The 19,728-nt window shown below is 46.9% G+C and overlaps 1 protein-coding gene across 3 annotated transcripts in view; it reads left to right on the top strand.

The window, feature by feature from the left end:
* The window catches only part of RBMS2 (RNA binding motif single stranded interacting protein 2), a 229,197-nt gene that overhangs the window by 103,092 nt on the left and 106,377 nt on the right, over positions 1–19,728 (top strand). For 2 of the 3 annotated variants that reach the window (XM_069230692.1, XM_069230690.1), the window contains exon 2: positions 6,937–7,112. In XM_069230692.1, the coding sequence (XP_069086793.1) occupies positions 6,937–7,112 (176 nt within the window). The remainder of the gene's footprint in view (positions 1–6,936; positions 7,113–19,728) is intronic. The other variant, XM_069230691.1, reaches the window with a different exon arrangement.

Below are 19,728 nucleotides of genomic sequence, written 5' to 3'. Positions count from 1 at the left end.
GGTACCACCACCATTTTAGAGTCTGATGATCTTAATGCCCTGGACCAGTTGTATGAATGGAGCAAATACAGCAAACTGGGTGCGCCCTGCCTATTCATGATCCTTGTGAGCCACACATAGTGCATTGAAACAGATGCGCTTTTCTACTTTAAGCCAGTGCAGATTGTAAAGTTGCTGAGAGGCTGAACAAAATTTTGGCAAATGGTGCAGTCATCCCACAAACAAGTAACTGGCAAGCCATTTGAAAAGGTCCAGTGACCACACATGGGACTACAAACTTGTCACTTCGGCATCACATCCAATTCTCTCTCAAGCATACAGTTTAAACCCATCTAGAATAGGATAACTTAAACATACTTCACCCTTATGGGCACAGGACTGCTTCGAAAACATATAATTGATTAAATTACAGAAGCAGCCTGCCTGCTCAACACCTCACACAATATTCCTCCTCCTCACAAGACATGTTCTCTACTTTGCCAACCTTATTCTCCGCGGCCAGTGACTCACACGCACACACCACTCGCTTGCTTAAAGGAGCTAGATGGCTGTCAGGTAAAAACAGCCCTCTAAAAATTGCTGACATTCATACAACAAGCATTTGCAAAGCGAAAGTGCTCTGCTTTTGGTTGCTAATGTTAACCTGTGCTATTCAACATCTGCAGAAAGAGAAAAAAGTATTTTTTGTTGATAATATTGGCAAAAAAATATATATTAGTTGTGACACTGTTACCTTTTTTTTTTAATTACCGATTCAAGATGGTGGCGCCAATCAAGATTGGTAAATTTAAAAAATCTAGCTTACATATAAGCAGAAAGTGACTTTCGAAAATGGAGCAGCCCGATGCACATTGCAGCTGCTGGACCATTATAAAAAATAGAAATTCACAAAATAAGAAATGTGATGCAAAGGTGTGTTGGGGAAGTGGGATAGCAGTCGGGGAGGGCAGGGAAACACTGGTCGGCCAGATTTGTGGTTTAAGGGGGCGCGCTTAAAAAGTGAATGCTTCCAAGAGGTGGTAGCCATGAGGGGAGGGGTGTGGAACACAGAGAATGCAGACGCACAGGTAAGGAACAGAGAGCAGAAGAGAAACACAAAACTTAGAGGTGCCGTGTTTTAAAAAATAAATATCAGATGTGGAGGAGCGTGGAAGAGCTGCATGGGCTGGGGGGTGGGAACAACACCTAAGAGGCGAGGGGCTGAGACCTGAAGAGAAACAGGACATGAGGAAGCAGGCAAGAAAACACATACACTTTCATTTAGTGCTGAAATTAAATAAAAATGTAGTTCTCTAAATGTAAGCAAATGCAGGATAGAAGTCATCTGTTAAAAATGGGGTCTCTAGTTGGTAGTCAGTTTACACCCGTCCAAGTAGGGACCCTAACTCTAGTCAGAGTAAGGGAGATATCCAGCTCAGATAACCCCTGCTCACCCCCTTGGTAGCTTGGCACAAGCAGTCAGGCTTATCTCAGAAGCAATATGTAAAGCATTTGCACATAACACACAATAATACAGTGAAAACACTATATAAGGACCACACCGGTTTTTAGAAAAAGCCTATATTTATCTGTGTAAAACAAGACCAAAATGAGAAAAATCCAACATACAGTAATAAAGATATGAATTTTGCAGGAATTAACTTAAAAATACAGTTACTTGAAGTCGATAGCTCTGTCTGGGGCTATCACGGTGTTGTGAACAACAAATACAACAATTCAGTCCGACTGCAGGGTTGCGGGCCAGCTACAGTGTCAGGAAGACCCGCAAAAAGTACCTTGGAAATGTAGGGCATTGTGATCCTCGTGATGAGATCCATAGTGTGGCGTAGCTGGCGTCTGTTCTGGAGTTCGGTGTAGGGGTTGTCAGGCCCTTGAAGTCACATGCGTTGCAGATTGAACTGCAGGCTGATGACGAAGTCAAGGGTGCTGGTGTTGTTTGAGCTGGGGCTGTGGTGCAAAGCAGGAAGATGTGACGTGCAGTGCCCACATGTCATGGTGCAGGTAGCGGCTCTGTGACAGTATCCACACGGCACCAGTAAGACGAGGGCTGTGGTGTGAAGCAGGGCGATGCAACATCCAGTGTCTCCAGTTTGCAGTGCAGGGAGCGGTGTTGTTGTTGCTGAAGTTTTGCTGTTGGTAGGCTCAAGGTGACTGTACGACGCGGGCGGGCTCTTTGTGGTGCCTGTGGGTCATTGTGCAGACAGGGCCAGCGTCAGTGAACCCAGGGCTGTGGTGTGAAGCAGGGCGATGCAATAGCCAGTGTCTCCAGTTTGAGGTGCAGGCAGCGGCGACGTTGTTGCTGAAGCGTTGCTGTTGGTAGGCTCAAGGCGACAGTACGACGCGTGGCGGGCTCCATGCGGCGCCTACGGGTCATGTTGCAGACAGTGGCATCTGTTGACGATGCTGGAGTCAATGGCGATCGCATTGTTGGGCTGGGGCTGCGGTGCGGGATGGTGCTTTGTGTACCTTACGAGTTGTGTCATCAGGCCCGATGCAGGCAGTGGCGTTTGTGTCAGCGTATAGCAGCAGCATCTGGGATACCAAGGCTGCGGTGTGAGCGAGGCGATGCAGAGTGCAGGCCCAACAGGTCATGGTGCAAGCAGCGGCTGACTGACGGCGTCAGGTGGGGGCGTCGGTGAGGCCAGGGTTGCGGTGTGAAGCGGGGCACAGCTCCGTGCAGCATCGTCAGGTCACGGTGCAGGCAGCGGCGTCGTTGACGGCATTGTGGTGGATTTTCTTATGTTGCAGTACAAAACACATAGTTCCCTGTGCTGTAGGCAGATGAACCTGAAGACTTTGATATCCTTCAGACTTCCAACAGGAGGCAAGCTCTTCTTCAAGCCCTTGAAGAAACTTCACAAGCAGGATACACAGCAAATTCCAGTCTTTGTCCTCTTTAAGTCAGAAGCAGCAACTGCAGGCCAACCCAGCAAAGAACAGCAAAGGTTCAGTATCTTCCTTCCACTCTTCTCCTTGGCAGAGGTTCCTCTTGATTCAGATGTCTTCTAAAAGTCTGGGGTTTTGGGTCCACTACTTATACTTATACTTATTTCTGCCTTTGAAGGAAAGTCTCTTTAGTTCGCAAGATCCTGCCTTGCCCGGGCCTGGCCTCAGACACACTCCAGGGGGTCAGAGACTGCATTGTGTGAGGACAGGCACAGCCCTTTCAGGTGCAGGTGTCAGCTCCTCCCTCCCCACTCAAGCCTAGGAGACTCATCAGGATATGCAGGACACACCTCAGTTCCGTTTGTGCCACTGTCTAGTGGAAATTCACAAACAGCCCAACTGTCAGTCAGAACCAGACGTGGATTCCACAGTCAGGCAGACACACAGAATGATGGTTAAGCAAGAAAATTCCCAATCCCCAATCTAAAAACCAACTCTAAAAAAGATGTATTTTTAAATTGTGAGTTCAGAAACCCCAAACTCCAAATCTCTATCTGCTCCCAATAGGAAACTGCACATAAAAGATATTTAAAGTCAGTCCCCATGTTAACCTAGTGGAGAGATAGGCCTTGCAATAGTGAAAAACGAATTTGGCAGTATTTCACTATCAGGACATGTAAAAAACACACCAGTGTATGTCCTACCTTTTAAATACACTGCACCCTGCCCATTGCGCTACCTAGGGCCTACCCTAGGGGTGACTTACATGTAGTAAAAGGGAAGCCAGTTTGAACTGGCAGTTTAAAATTGCACACACAGACACTGCAGTGGCAGGTCTGAGACATGTTTACAGAGTTACTTGTGTGGGTAGCGCAATCAGTGCTGCAGGCCCACTAGTATCATTTGATTTACATGCCCTGGGCACACATAATGCACTTTATTAGGGACTTACCAGTAAATCAGATATGCCAATCATGGATAAACCAATCACCAATACAATTTACACAGGGAGCACTTGCATTTTAGCACTGATCTGCAGTGGTAAAGTGCGCAGAGGCAATAAACCACCAAAAACAGATCTGAAAAAAATAGGAGGAAGAAGGGAAAATGTTTAGGGATAACCCTGCAAAAAGGGCTATTTCCAATAAGTGGAGAAGAAGGAAAGACATCAAATTAGAAGCAAGCAAATGAAAGTGACAAAAAATCCAGCCAACTGTAAGCAGTGTACCAAAGCCCACTGTAATTTTTTTATATTTTCCCTAATAGGTCTTTCAACAGTAGACAGTTAAATGCTGCCAGTAGGCACGACCTCAAAAGTGATCTAAAGTACCTCTCTGTTCTTGCTAACTAATTGACACCACCATGTGCAGCTTTCAGGCTCCGATCTCTTTACATTGTAGGGGTCCATCACTGAAACTCACATCACTCTGCACTTGAGCCTGCCCCAGACTCTACAAGTTCCAAACTTTCCTGAAAATATTGTGATACTAGATCTACAGGACAATTAATGTGGCACACAGTGTCGAAACTGATGGTGTACAAATTAATTAGTCTCACTGGTTGTCGTACTGATGTTTTCTTCTGTTGCTATCTCTTCACCACAATGTGCTCAAAGCCCCCGTCACCCCTCAGGTTTATGCATTCCACCATTTACACACGTACACAGTGCACCTTGACAAAATGGACGCATCTTATTCAGTCCACTATCCAAGTTAACAATACTTAAGACAGACAAATCATCTGTCAACAAACACAATGTTCACAGACCACCTTTAATCCAGCAGACCAGATTCCCAGAACCGTAAGGAGTACAGCGAACTTGAAAGCCCCACAGACCATACAAATGGTCAAAGTGAATAACAGTACATTATGCAGCCGGGAACGCGCCAACGAGTCGGCACACTAGCGGAAGGTGCGCCCTCACCAGCCTGCCCTGCTTAAAAGATAGCATCACTTTGTCGCCATAGAAGGAGATCAGAGGCTTTCAGCAGCTGGAGGGGGTGAGTACATGAAAGGCCCAACTCCCAAGTTCTTGCCTGTCTGATGCTATCAGGGAGAACCCACCCCACGCTGCAAGGCGGCCACGGGCACTAATGTCCCTTTGAGTCCTTGGATTTGTGAAGAAACGCAACAAAGGATCGGGTGTTGTGGTACGGGCAGGTGCCCCCCGTGTCAGATTTAGGTGGCAGGTATGTGTCTCCAGTAAGAGCACGATGTAGGGATTGCAGGGCCGTCTTCCTTGCAAACACACTGTGCTTTGCCCATCTCCACCAAGGTGGAACCAAGTACTAGTACATTCCCCATGCTATTTCATCAATGGGTATATACGTTGTGAATTGCATCAATGGTGCCAACAGTGAAGGTGGGCACAGGGGACTGAGATCTGCTGCTGATGTCACAGAGCGTGCTGAATGACCGTAAAATGCTGCCAGCCCTGCTATGTGCCAGGCATTACTCTCAGAATTCTGATTCCTATGGCAAGCAGCCTTCCTCCTTGGTGGCAGGACCCAGCCCTGTTTCAATATCGGGGCCTATAAACTGCTCTGCCTTGGCATCTGAAATCTGAAATGCATCACTGCCTGCTGTCCAGTGAGTTCCTGGAACCCCAAAACAGCTTTGCCAGTACACCCCATCCTAAACTGCAGCACGCTCCGCTATCCAACTATTTGAACTCACAATTAGCTCTGCTAGTAGACCTCAACCCTAAAATTAGCAAGCTTGTGTAATTACTCGTGCAGATAGATATATCAGATGTTCTTACAGTGCATACACATTGTCTGCATACAGGATTTGAGCAAAGTCCAAAACCTGCCTCCAAATCATAGTTTCTTTTAAGCACATGTGAAGTGAAAACAAGCAGTGTGCCTTTGTTTCCATCAAGTGCATTAGCATTAGGATGTTAGGCTCCAGATAGTTTCAAGTCAGAATAGGACTCCGGCAAAAGAAGGGCTGATAGCCCTTTAAGTGAGGCCTTTGTGTTTGGCCCAGCTCCAAGTGAAAATACGAAACCCCCTTCGCCTCTTGCATGTTGCTACTCCGAATTAAAAGTAGACAACGTGTGTGCACTATTGGATGTGTCCCATTTTAAGCATATTACACAGGGACAAATTCAGCATAGTTTACTGAGGCCAGCCTGGAGCCCGGATCCAGCTCAATAATAGCTGCCTGATCCGAGATTTGGCTGGTTCCCCTCATTTGCTGTACTGACTGTCACCCAGAAATAGCCAATGCACCACCAGCATTCTCTGCTGTGCAGTTTCGGATAATGCACAAATTGACACACACAAGCTCAAACACTGCAACTCAGTAGGACAGTCATGGATTTAAAGCTGTAGATCTCCATGTCTTGTCTCTGTGCAGTAGCTTCGGGCTTCATATGACATTTCAGCGTGTGGCAGCTCCAGTCTTCAGGCCTTGTCTTAGTATGACAGCCACAGACTGGGCTTCATTCAATGTCTTGACGCCTTGCTTATGTGTGACAGCCAAATACCTTGACACTTTGCTCCTCTAACTCAGCTTATGCGGTGTTGCTTTGCAAATCTGGACGGCTCAATAAATACCTTGATGCTGTCTCCATAGGGCAGTTAATGTCTTGATACTTTGCTTCTCTAGGCCAGTCAATATGTTGATGCTTTGTCTCTGTACGACAGTCAGTGCCTTGAGGTGATGCCTCTGAAGTTCAGCCCATGCCTTAATACGTTGCTTCACTGGGCCAGTCAATGTCTTGATGCTTTGTTTCTGTACACAACTCCATGTCTTGGTGCTTAGCCTCAGTGGGACAGGTAATGCTGTAGAGATTCGCTCAGCTGTGAAGTGCGTGCCTCGCAGTGCTGCGTCACTAGGTCTCACGCTTTGTCAATGTGTTAAAGTGATTGCTTTAGCTCTCTAGGTCAGTCAGTATTCTGATGCCTTCCCTCTTGCAGGTCAGCTAGTCTCTTGACAGTCAGTGTCTCCATGCCTTGTTTCTACAGTGTGGTTTTACTAGGGAACGTTTGCCACTTATACCCATTTCAGAGCCTTGAGGCTAAAATCTTCTTTTTTTCCTTCCAGCAGCCTTATGTATCCACAGCCCAGCTGATGGCTCCCCCCAGTCCCAGCAACAACAGCAGTAGCAACAGCAGCAGTGGAGGCGGCGGCGGAGGGGACCAGCTGAGCAAAACCAACCTCTACATCCGCGGTCTGAACCCAGGCACCACCGACCAGGACCTGGTCAAGCTCTGTCAACCGTAAGGACAGCCATCTTCTACCCTCTGCCCTCATCCTTTACCTGACTCCCCTTCTTTCACCTTACCTCAGCAGATACCTCTCATTCTATGTATCCCTCCACATCTCGCTTTAGCTCTTACACCCGTTTCATTTCTTCCAACACCACCTTCCTTGGATCCCTAAATCAATCTTACTCGCCCTTCTATACCTCTCACACTGTCCTTATTTCAGTACCGGATTATTGGAATGCCTCCTCTGTCTGTCCTGTTTCCTCCTCTGTCTTCCTAATCCTCACTACGTTTATTTCTTTACACTTCCTACTGCCTTCTAACCATATATTTCTCTCGGACACTTTCTCTCTTTTCCCAACCTTCGCCTACTTGTTTCCATCGCTCCTGCACTTTTTCTTTTGACTTCTACCATCTCTTTTTTGTCCCATCTCTTCCATTTCTCTATCTTGCCCAATTTCCTTTCTCCATCTCTGTACCCATTTCTCACCTCATTTGTTCTGTTTATCCCCTGGTCCACCTCGTTTCTCTCCATCTTCCTTCTCAACTCTTTCTCCTATGACTGTTGCTATTCCACATTCCCTATCATTGTGCCCCAGTCGTCTCCATCTCTGGTATCTTTTCAGGCGCTTTCTTTTATCTCGCTTCCCCCCCTTCCTCACTTCTGCCCCTCTCCCTGTGTCCCTCTTGCCCTCTCCATCTATTCCACTTTTCTTTCCCCTTCTTTTACATCATGTGCCCGCATCGCTTCTCTTTTCTCTCCCTTCCTGTTTTGCAACCCTCTCCTTCAACTTGTGAAATCCACTCTTGCATGTCTCGACGCCATGTCTGATGTCTCTTTTATATTGATAAACATTGTCACATATAATAAAATACCATGTTCGCCTCTACGCAGTGTAGACGTCGCGCAATGTGAAGTGTCTGTCGGATTTCACCCTGGGTTTGTACATGCCCACACTGACAAAACACATTCCCTCTAACTAGTCTAGCTTTTGAAGGCCTTAAAAATGTTGGTTACTTTGAGAAATAATGTGGGTTAAGTCCCCCGAATAATCCGCCCTCCTTTCTCTTTCCCCTGCTCCTTAAGCCCCCCTCATGTCCCTGTTTCTCGTATAATGGGTTTTAACAAAATGTCCGAGCGTGATTGTTTGGGAATTTGAAGCGCCTCCCCCATCCCCGGTCTTCATAGTGTCCCTGCTACGCTCCTGCCGTCGCATTGCTGCCCGCTTCCTGCAGAGCCTCTGCTCGCTCTCTTTTCGTCTATCTGCCATTTTGTGCTGAAAATCACAGCTCGTCATCTTTCAACCTCGTATTCGCTGGGTCTCCGGGGTTCGACCTTGGACCTTCGCCCTGGCTTTCCCTAACCCTGTCGATTTATTCACGATAATGATCTGTAGGAATTTGCCCTAAAGATTAAGCAAACCCGGCAATCTAAACTGCCTGCGCGTAGCAGGGAGATTGCCGCAAGCACAATTATTTAACTCCAGGGGACTCTGCAGCGCCGCTTGGGCAAAGCGGATGTGCTTCGGGGTCAAGTGTCGAATGACAAGGAAGGCATTGCTAAAGAGGTCACGGTCACACAGCCTCGGGCCGGGCATCCGCACTGCACCAGCACAAAAATAGCCTCTTGAAACGGAACAGATAGCCGTCCCTGCTCCCTCTCACTGTCTCCAGTGCCTGAAAATCCTGCTCTCCCCCCCCTTCTGACTTATGTCTGTACACCGCTGTGCCCCAGTTGTCCGAAACAACATCCATTTTAAAAGAAAGAATGCCAAGCAAGCGATGGCACAGCAGGCAGGCTGTCAGAGTCGCTGGGATTAGGAGGAATTCACCGTCACTTGATGCGCCTCCTGGACTAGTAATAAGAACCCACAAATATAGCTGTATTCTTAGTTTCGAGAATATTTGGGGAAACTGCTCTTAAAATGTATAAATAGCTCACATATGTTTTTTAAAGTGATAAAAATTGGGTCGTGTTTGACAAGGAACCTACTTTATGGCACAAGATAATGAAAGCATGTTTTCTCAATGATTTTAATGTTGTTTAAATCCGCTCTGCTACGGGTGCCAACTTTTTAATTTTAAATCAGGGTGAAGTTCTAGTGTGAGCAAGGGCAGTTCTAAAATTTGTTACAATTGTTTGTTCTTGTGCCACCTCGTCCCGTGTTACATTAGCTTGCATATAGAAGACGATGCTGTGAGTAAAAGTGGACCTTCATCCCAAATTCTTTGGACTAATGGGATGCTAATAATAAACTTAAAAAATAATATTTTTCATCCGAGTAGCAACGAGATTGTCTTGATTTATCATCACTCCCAACACACTGGGTTCTTGCAATAATAGCAGCACACTGCTACTTCAATGTTATTGTGGTTAAAGTACGCACGTAGCTCAAAAACTAAGACACTGAAATAAACATGTTGAGAGGAATCTAAATAATCAGGTCCAACACAATGTAACTATTCGGCCCCAATGAGGAGGAGGATTTCAGTGCTGATTTGTATTTGGTATCTGATGTGTGTGGTCAAATCAATCAAGGTATATGTTTTGTGGCGGATGGGGGGGGTGTCATTCTGTTCTGGGGAGTATCTTGGTCAGTAAGGGTGGGGGGAGGGGTGCGCTTCAGATTCTCAAACAATCAGGCTGGCATATTCTAATAAAATATATAATCGGACAAGTAGGGCATGAGGTAGGTTTGAGCGGCAGTGGAAAGCGAAAGGAGTGTGAATTGTTAGGGGCACTGAGCTGAAATCAGTCTTTTGTATAATTACCATAATTCCTCAAGACCATCAAAACAGAGAGAAAAAGAGAACGGAGTGAGTGCTTTTGTTAGTGTGTGTGTTCATGTATGTAAAAATACTTGTGAAATCCGACATAGACCTCGCCATACCCCATACCGACTACAAGCACCCAAACCGAACGACTTGTTAGAGGAAACAGTTATTGGGAGTGGGGGAGACTCCCCAAACACCCCTCCCTGAAGCTACACCCCTGATTGTGTGAGATGCATGACCAGCTCAGGTTAAGCTAAAAAATGTTGATAGGCAGATTCAAAGGAATTATACAATTCTGCCACTTAGTTGCAGATTTACCACACTTGCTTTATAATCCACCAACTGCAGCATAATCTTTAGATTTCAATGCAAGAATATTTATAGCTCAAACAGATCATATGTTACAGAAAAAGCGCTATACAATGGCAGACACTTTGCAAGGGTTAACTTATAGCCTTTCGGTGCTGTTTCTTCTAGTCAGGTTCTACTCTGGTACCAATGAAGCCAAGGGAGCCTAGGTAGTTATAATGTGTGTTGCAAACAACGGGAAATAATACTGCCACATGTGCTACATTATGCCATATAATTTACCTCTTCTTAAGGTATTTTAGTCAACATTACCACATTATTTGGCACTCCCTTGCTGCATAATTGTAGTGGTCAGGCAAATAGGCTTCTTTAACTGCATGTTAAATCAGGAAACTAACCCTGTTACATGAGGTCTCACTATTTAGCTTACTTAAGGAGTGGTTTCCAGCTTGAAGACATCTGAATACTTCTGAAGTAGACTCACCCCAAGCCCAATGATGTCTGCCCACATACAACATATCTGTAACACCACTGTTGTGGCACTCAGTAACCAGGGCGCATACTTGAAATCGGACATTTTTAAGTCCCAGCCCTGCTCCTTGCCACAAATTGTGATTTTCAGCACCTTCCTCAGTCTCCTAAAGGGATTGCCTGTGAGCTGCCCAAGACCATTTGGCTTTTCTATGCCAACCAGACACATACACGTTGTGGTGGGACGAAAGGGGAGTTAAAAAAGATACAGCTTTCTGTGCTGCAAAACACTGCACAAAGCCATACCTTGGAGCGGTTTGTAGCAGATGCTGAGGGGAAAGATTTCACATCAACATACGTGATCCATCCATGCGTGAAGTATGGGAAAGCTGGTAACTACACAAGACCTGCCCTTTAAGCACAGACAGAACTCTCTACCTGGGTGGCCTTATGAGCATGTGCGCTTTCTCTACAGTCAGTCACATATCATGCTTACCATCTGCGTACTATGTGGTGGGGAAGAGTAAACCACTTTGCAGAATTGCTTTTACAAAGCAAGTGGGACTCAGAAAAAGTCAGAAATATGTTTTTCACTAAAGTATTGGTTGGTCACGAAGAGCCAGCCTCTTTTCACGCCCGACCCCGGTATGGCCCAAAGTATTGAGACAGAGCCGGTCACGTGGCAGGTTTACCGCTCAAAGACTGGTAGAGTTGGGATCAAGTGAGTCATACAGGGCAGCTCCTTTGAAGGGCTGCCCGGGGTAGGGCGTGACAAGTCGAGTGTCAGGCCTGCAACATTGGAAGATGTGTGTGGCTGAGTGAATAACACATCAGGCTTACCTCTGAAACACTGAAAGGCAGGGAAATGAGTCATTCACACGTCAAGCTCACCTCTGAAAGTCCAGAAGGACGGAGACAGGAAAATATTAGGAAATCTAGTTTCACTTCAGGGCCTCTGACGTTATGCAATTCTACAGCTGTGGATTCACAACACTTCACACATTTCACCATCTGCTGCATGATGTACAGATTTGACACAAAATATTTTAGCTCAGAAACGTCAAATCTTAATTTAAAATACGTGGCACGCAGTGGTGCGTGTAGGAGGCTGGACTGGCTTGTAGTGAGTACCTAGGGGTACTTGCACCTTGCACCAGGCCCAGTTATCCCTTATTAGTGTATAGGGTGTCTAGCAGCATAGGCTGATAGATAATGGTAGCTTAGCAGAGCAGCTTAGGCTGAACTAGGAGACGAGTGAAGCTCCTACAGTACCACTTAGTGTCATATGCACAATATCATAAGAAAACACAATACACAGTTATACTAAAAATAAAGGTACTTTATTTTTATGACAATATGCCAAAGTATCTCAGAGTGTACCCTCAGTGAGAGGATAGGAAATATACACAAGATATATATACACAATACCAGAAATATGCAGTATAGTCTTAGAAAACAGTGCGAACAATGTATAGTTACAATAGGATGCAATGGGGACACATAGGGATAGGGGCAACACAAACCATATACTCCAAAAGTGGAATGCGAACCACGAATGGACCCCAAACCTATGTGACCTTGTAGAGGGTCGCTGGGACTATTAGAAAATAGTGAGGGTTAGAAAAATAGCCCACCCCAAGACCCTGAAAAGTGAATGCAAAGTGCACTAAAGTTCCCCAAAGGACAAATAAGTCGTGATAGGGGAATAAGGCAGGAAAGACACAAACCAACAATGCAACAACGCTGGATTTCCAATCTGGGGTACCTGTGGAACAAGGGGACCAAGTCCAAAAGTCACAAGCAAGTCGGAGATGGGCAGATGCCCAGGAAATGCCAGCTGCGGGTGCAAAGAAGCTTCTACTGGACAGAAGAAGCTGAGGTTTCTGTAGGAACGCAAAGGGCTAGAGACTTCTCCTTTGGAGGACGGATCCCTCTCGCCTTGTAGAGTCGTGCAGAAGTGTTTTCTCGCCGAAAGAACGCCAACAAGCCTTGCTAGCTGCAAATCGTGCGGTAAGCGTTTTTGGATGCTGCTGTGGCCCAGGAGGGACCAGGAGGTCGCAAATTGGACCAGGAGGTAGAGGGGACGTCGAGCAAGACAAGGAGGCCTCTTAGCAGCAGGTAGCACCCGGAGAAGTGCCAGAAACAGGCACTACGAGGATGCATGAAACGGTGCTCACCCGAAGTTACACAAAGGAGTCCCACGTCGCCGGAGACCAACTTAGAAAGTCGTGCAATGCAGGTTAGAGTGCCGTGGACCCAGGCTTGGCTGTGCACCAAGGATTTCCGCCGGAAGTGCACAGGGGCCGGAGTAGCTGCAAAAGTTGCGGTTCCCAGCAATGCAGTCTAGCGAGGTGAGGCAAGGACTTACCTCCACCAAACTTGGACTGAAGAGTTACTGGACTGTGGGAGTCACTTGGACAGAGTTGCTGGATTCGAGGGACCTCGCTCGTCGCACTGAGAGGAGACCCAAGGGACCGGTAATGCAGCTTTTTGGTGCCTGCGGTTGCAGGGGGACGATTCCGTCGACCCACGGGAGATTTCTTCGGAGCTTCTAGTGCAGAGAGGAGGCAGACTACCCCCACAGCATGCACCACCAGGAAACCAGTCGAGAAGGCGGCAGGATCAGCGTTACAGAGTTGCAGTAGTCGTCTTTGCTACTATGTTGCAGTTTTGCAGGCTTCCAGCGCGGTCAGCAGTCGATACCTTGGCAGAAGGTGAAGAGAGAGATGCAGAGGAACTCGGATGAGCTCTTGCATTCGTTATCTAAGGAATCCCAAGAGACAGAGACCCTAAATAGCCAGAAAAGAGGGTTTGGCTACCTAGGAGAGAGGATAGGCTAGCAACACCTGAAGGAGCCTATCACAAGGAGTCTCTGACGTCACCTGGTGGCACTGGCCACTCAGAGCAGTCCAGTGTGCCAGCAGCACCTCTGTTTCCAAGATGGCAGAGGTCTGGAGCACACTGGAGGAGCTCTGGGCACCTCCCAGGGGAGGTACAGGTCAGGGGAGTGGTCACTCCCCTTTCCTTTGTCCAGTTTCGCGCCAGAGCAGGGCTAAGAGGTCCCTGAACCGGTGTAGACCGGCTTATGCAGAAATGGGCACCAAATGTGCCCATGAAAGCATTTCCAGAGGCTGGGAGAGGCTACTCCTCCCCTGCCTTCACACCATTTTCCAAAGGGAGAGGGTGTAACACCCTCTCTCAGAGGAAGTCCTTTGTTCTGCCATCCTGGGCCAGGCCTGGCTGGACCCCAGGAGGGCAGATGCCTGTCTGAGGGGTTGGCAGCAGCAGCAGCTGCAGTGAAACCCCGGGAAAGGCAGTTTGGCAGTACCAGGGTCTGTGCTACAGACCACTGGGATCATGGGATTGTGCCAACTATGCCAGGATGGTATAGAGGGGGCAATTCCATGATCATAGACATATTACATGGCCATATTCGGAGTTACCATTGTGAAGCTACATATAGGTAGTGACCTATATGTAGTGCACGCGTGTAATGGTGTCCCCGCACTCACAAAGTCCGGGGAATTGGCCCTGAACAATGTGGGGGCACCTTGGCTAGTGCCAGGGTGCCCACACACTAAGTAACTTAGCACCCAACCTTTACCATGTAAAGGTTAGACATATAGGTGACTTATAAGTTACTTAAGTGCAGTGTAAAATGGCTGTGAAATAACGTGGACGTTATTTCACTCAGGCTGCAGTGGCAGGCCTGTGTAAGAACTGTCAGAGCTCCCTATGGGTGGCAAAAGAAATGCTGCAGCCCATAGGGATCTCCTGGAACCCCAATACCCTGGGTACCTCAGTACCATATACTAGGGAATTATAAGGGTGTTCCAGTAAGCCAATGTAAATTGGTAAAATTGGTCACTAGCCTGTTAGTGACAATTTGAAAGAAATGAGAGAGCATAACCACTGAGGTTCTGATTAGCAGAGCCTCAGTGAGACAGTTAGTCACTACACAGGTAACACATTCAGGCACACTTATGAGCACTGGGGCCCTGGGTGACAGGGTCCCAGTGACACATACAACTAAAACAACATATATACAGTGAAAAATGGGGGTAACATGCCAGACAAGATGGTACTTTCCTACACAACCCCCCCCCCAAACGAAGGACAATAAGACTAGCCATGACCTGATGAGTCTTCATTGTCTAAGTGGAAATATCTGGAGAGTCCATCTGCATTGGAGTGGCTACTCCCAGGTCTATGTTCCACTGTATAGTCCATTCCCTGCAGGGATATGGACCACCTCAACAATTTAGGATTTTCACCTTTCATTTGTTTTAGCCAAAGTAGAGGTTTGTGGTCTGTCTGAACAATGAAGTGAGTGCCAAACAGGTATGGCCTCAACTTCTTCAGAGCCCAGACCACAGCAAAGGCCTCCCTCTCAATGGCAGACCAACGCTTTTCTCTAGGGGTCAACCTCCTACTAATAAAAGCAACAGGTTGATCCTGGCCCTCAGAATTAAGTTGTGATAGGACTGCCCCTACTCCTAATTCAGATGCATCAGTTTGGACATAGAATTTTTTAGAGTAACAAGGGCTTTTCAGGACAGGTGCAGAGCACATGGCCTGCTTCAGCTCCTCAAAAGCTTTCTGACAGCTAGCTGTCCACAATACCTTTTTAGGCATCTTTTTGGATGTGAGGTCATTAAGAGGGGCTGCAATGGAGCCATAGTTCTTAATGAACCTCCTGTAATACCCAGTGAGGCCTAGGAAGGCTCTCACCAGAGTCTGAGTGGTAGGGGGAACCCAATCTATAATAGTTTGGATTTTCCCCTGTAGTGGTGCAATCTGTTCCCCACCAACAAGGTGTCCCAGATAAACCACCTTCCCCTGCCCTATCTGGCACTTTGAAGCCTTGATAGTGAGGCCTGCCTTTTGCAGGGCCTCCAAAACTTTCCATAGGTGGACCAGGTGATCATCCCAACTGGAGCTAAAGACAGCTATATCGTCCAAATATGCTGCACTAAAAGCTTCCAGCCCTTGCAGGACTGTGTTCACCAACCTCTGAAAAGTGGCAGGTGCATTTTTCAATCCAAAAGGCATTACAGTGAACTGGTAATGTCCTCCAATGGTTGAAAATGCTGTTTTAGGTTTAGCATCTTCTGATAATTTGATCTGCCAATACCCTGCAGTCAAATCAAAAGTGCTTAGATACTTGGCAGATGCCAGTGTATCTATGAGCTCCTCTGCCCTGGGTATAGGGTGAGCATCAGTTTTGGTTACCAAGTTGAGACCTCTATAGTCTACACAAAACCGCATTTCTTTCTTTCCATCTTTGGAATGGGGTTTTGGTACCAGTACCACAGGAGAAGCCCATGGACTTTCAGAGTGCTCAACCACTCCTAGTTCTAACATTTTCTGTACCTCTTGCTTTATGCAGTCCCTGACATGGTCAGGCTGCCTATAGATCTTACTTTTGACAGGCAAGCTGTCTCCAGTATCTATAGTGTGCTCACACCAAGAAGTGGTACCTGGCACAGTAGAGAAGAGTTCAGAGAATTGATCTAGGAGATTTATGCAATGGTCTTTCTGCTCAGCAGTAAGACAATCAGCCAAAACTACACCTTCCACAAGAGCATCTTGTTCTGTGGAAGAGAAGAGATCAGGTAGAGGATCACTGTCTTCTTCCTGTCCCTCATCAGTTGCCATGAGCAGGGTGAGATCAGCCCTGTCATAGTAGGGTTTCAGGCTATTGACATGGAGCACCCTAAGGGGACTCCTGGCAGTGCCTAAGTCAACTAAGTAGGTGACTTCACCCTTCTTTTCAACAATTATGAGGGGTCCACTCCATTTATCTTGGAGTGCTCTTGGGGCCACAGGCTCCAAGACCCACACTTTCTGCCCTGGTTGGTACTGAACCAAAACAGCCTTCTGATCATGCCATTGCTTCTGGAGCTCTTGGCTGGCCTGAAGGTTTTCACTGGCCTTCTTCATATACTCAGCCATCCTTGATCTGAGGCCAAGTACATAATCCACAATATCTTGCTTAGGAGCTTTTACAGGTTGTTCCCAACCCTCCTTTACAGGTGTGAGTGGACCCCTAACAGGGTGTCCAAAAAGAAGTTCAAAGGGTCTGAAGCCCACTCCTTTCTGGGGTACCTCCCTGTAGGCAAAAAGGAGGCATGGTAACAGGATATCCCATCTCCTGCAGAGTTTTTCAGGGAGACCCATAATCATGCCTTTGAGAGTTTTATTAAATCTCTCCACCAGTCCATTTGTTTGTGGATGATAGGGTGTAGTGAACTTGTAAGTCACACCACACTCCTTCCACATGGCCTTTAAGTATGCAGACATGAAATTGCTTCCCCTGTCTGATACTACTTCCTTTGGGAAGCCCACCCTAGAAAATATTCCCAGGAGGGCCTTTGCCACTGCAGGTGCTGTAGTGGTCCTTAAAGGAATAGCTTCAGGATATCTTGTGGCATGGTCCACTACCACCAAGATAAACCTATTGCCTGAAGCAGTAGGAGGGTCCAGGGGGCCAACTATGTCAACCCCTACCCTTTCAAAGGGAACCCCAACCACAGGCAGTGGAATAAGGGGTGCCTTTGGAGTGCCACCTGTCTTGCCACTGGCTTGACAGGTTTCACAGGACTTACAAAATTCCTTTGTGTCCTCAGACATCCTAGGCCAATGAAACAGGGGAACAAGCCTGTCCCAAGTTTTCATTTGCCCTAGATGTCCAGCTAGGGGAATGTCGTGTGCAAGAGTTAGGAGGAACTTTCTGTACTCCTGAGGAATCACTAATCTCCTGGCAGTTCCAGGTTTAGGATCCCTTGCCTCAGTGTACAAGAGGTTGTCCTCCCAGTAAACTCTGTGAGAGTCACTGACATCCCCATTAGCCTGTTTGACAGCTTGCTGTCTTAGACCCTCTAATGTGGGACAGGTTTGCTGTGCCACACTCAGCTCCTCCCTGGCAGGCCCCCCTTCACCCAAAAGCTCAGCAGTGTCTGCTTGAAGCTCCTCTGGTGTAGGTTCTGCACAGGGAGGGAATTCTTCTTCCTCAGAAGTAGAATCCACTGTAGAGGGAGGGATAGTAGGAAGTGGTTTGCTTCTACTAGCCCTAGCTTTAGGGAGCACTTGGTCCATTGTTCCAGGATCCAAGCTTCCCTGTCCTTTTTGCTTTTTGGCCTGAGCCCTTGTCAAAGCAAAAATATGCCCTGGGATGCCCAGCATTGCTGCATGGGCCTCCAACTCCACATCTGACCAAGCTGATGTCTCCAAATCATTCCCTAATAGACAGTCTACAGGTAAATCTGAAGCTACCACAACTTTCTTTGGACCAGTAACTCCCCCCCCCCCCCCAGTTGAGATTTACAACAGCCATGGGGTGGCTAAGTGTGTTGTTGTGAGCATCGGTTACTTGGTACTGGTGACCAAGTAGGTGTTGTTCAGGGTGGACCAGTTTCTCTATGACCATAGTCACACTGGCACCAGTGTCCCTGTAGGCCTGAACCTCAACACCATTTATTAGGGGTAGCTGCTTGTACTTATCCATATTAAGGGGACAAGCAACTAAGGTGGCTAAATCAATAGCCCCCTCAGAGACTAATATAGCCTCTGTGGTCTCCCTAACAAGACCAACCCCAACTAAGTTACCAATAGTGAGCCCAGCTACTCCCTTGGATTGGCTATTAGTAGGTTTGCTCCCACCACCACTGCTATTAGTAGGGACACTAGGTGTAGCAGTAGGGGTTGTAGTGGTAGGAGGCTTGGTGCTTTTCTTTGGACAACTGGGATCTGTTGTCCAATGGCCTTTTATTTTACATAAATAGCACCATGGTTTCTTTTCCTTGTTTTGATTAGAAGAGGATTTGGGCCCACCACCCCCACCAGAGTGTTTTTGTGGACCTGATGAAGACTCATTTTTAGATTTGTCCCCACCCTTGTCAGAAGACTTACCATCCTTCTTCTTGTTGCCATATTTGTCACCCCCTGTATGAACTTTTCTGTTCACCCTTGTTCTGACCCATTTGTCTGCCTTCTTTCCTAATTCTTGGGGAGAGGTCAGATCAGAGTCCACCAAGTACTGGTGCAACAAATCAGACACACAATTATTAAGAATATGCTCTCTCAGGATCAAGTTATACAGGCTGTCATAATCAGTAACTTTACTGCCATGTAACCACCCCTCCAAGGCCTTCACTGAATGGTCAATGAAATCAACCCAGTCTTGTGAAGACTCCTTTTTGGTCTCTCTGAACTTTATCCTGTATTGTTCAGTGGTTAAGCCATAACCATCCAGGAGTGCATTCTTAAGAACTTTGTAATCATTAGCTTCATTTTCTTTTACAGTAAGGAGCCTATCCCTACCTTTTCCACTAAATGATAGCTATAGGATAGCAGCCCACTGCCTTTGAGGGACATCCTGTACAGCACAGGCCCCCTCAAGTGCAGCAAACCACTTGTTAATGTCATCCCCCTCCTTATAAGGGGGAACTATCTTGTGCAGATTCCTGGAATCATGCTCTTTTGCAGGATGACTATGGGGAATACTGCTGCTGCCACCATGGGTTTCTAAACCCAGTTTCTGTCTCTCCTTCTCTACTTCTAAAGTCTGTCTATCCAAATCCAGCTGTTGCTTCTTGAGCTTCAGTCTGGTTTGTTCCACTCTCAATCTATTGAGTTCCCTTTCTAACAATCTGTCATCAGGGTGGGTGGGAGGGACATGCCTTGAAACAGAAGTATGGTGAGAATGGACAGAAGGAGACCTGTCCCTTACAGAGGGCACCCTAACAGCTTGGCTAACAGAAACATCAGTACCACTGTGGTGAGAATAAATGCTTTTGCTATGATGTGAGACAACACTATTTGTATGGTGTGGCTCTTCATCATTACCAACTATGCTAGACTGTCTAGTAATGGGCAGGCTAGGAAGTTTCTTTCCTGAATCTTTTCCTGGGGGAGTCCCTGGATCAGATTGGGAACCATTAGCTACCTTTTCTACAGATGGGGCACTTCTAGCCTTATCCTGTTCTCTAAGCATGTTAAGTAACAGTTCCAAGGAAGGATTCTTCCCTACACTCAAACCTCTCTCTATGCAGAGACTCCTTGCTCCTTTCCA

Source organism: Pleurodeles waltl, chromosome 4_2, assembly GCF_031143425.1.
Source record: "Pleurodeles waltl isolate 20211129_DDA chromosome 4_2, aPleWal1.hap1.20221129, whole genome shotgun sequence".
In the NCBI taxonomy this organism is placed as follows: Eukaryota; Metazoa; Chordata; class Amphibia; order Caudata; family Salamandridae; genus Pleurodeles; species Pleurodeles waltl.
Note: the sequence above shows the minus strand (reverse complement) of the source record. Positions and strands in the feature narration are given on the sequence as shown.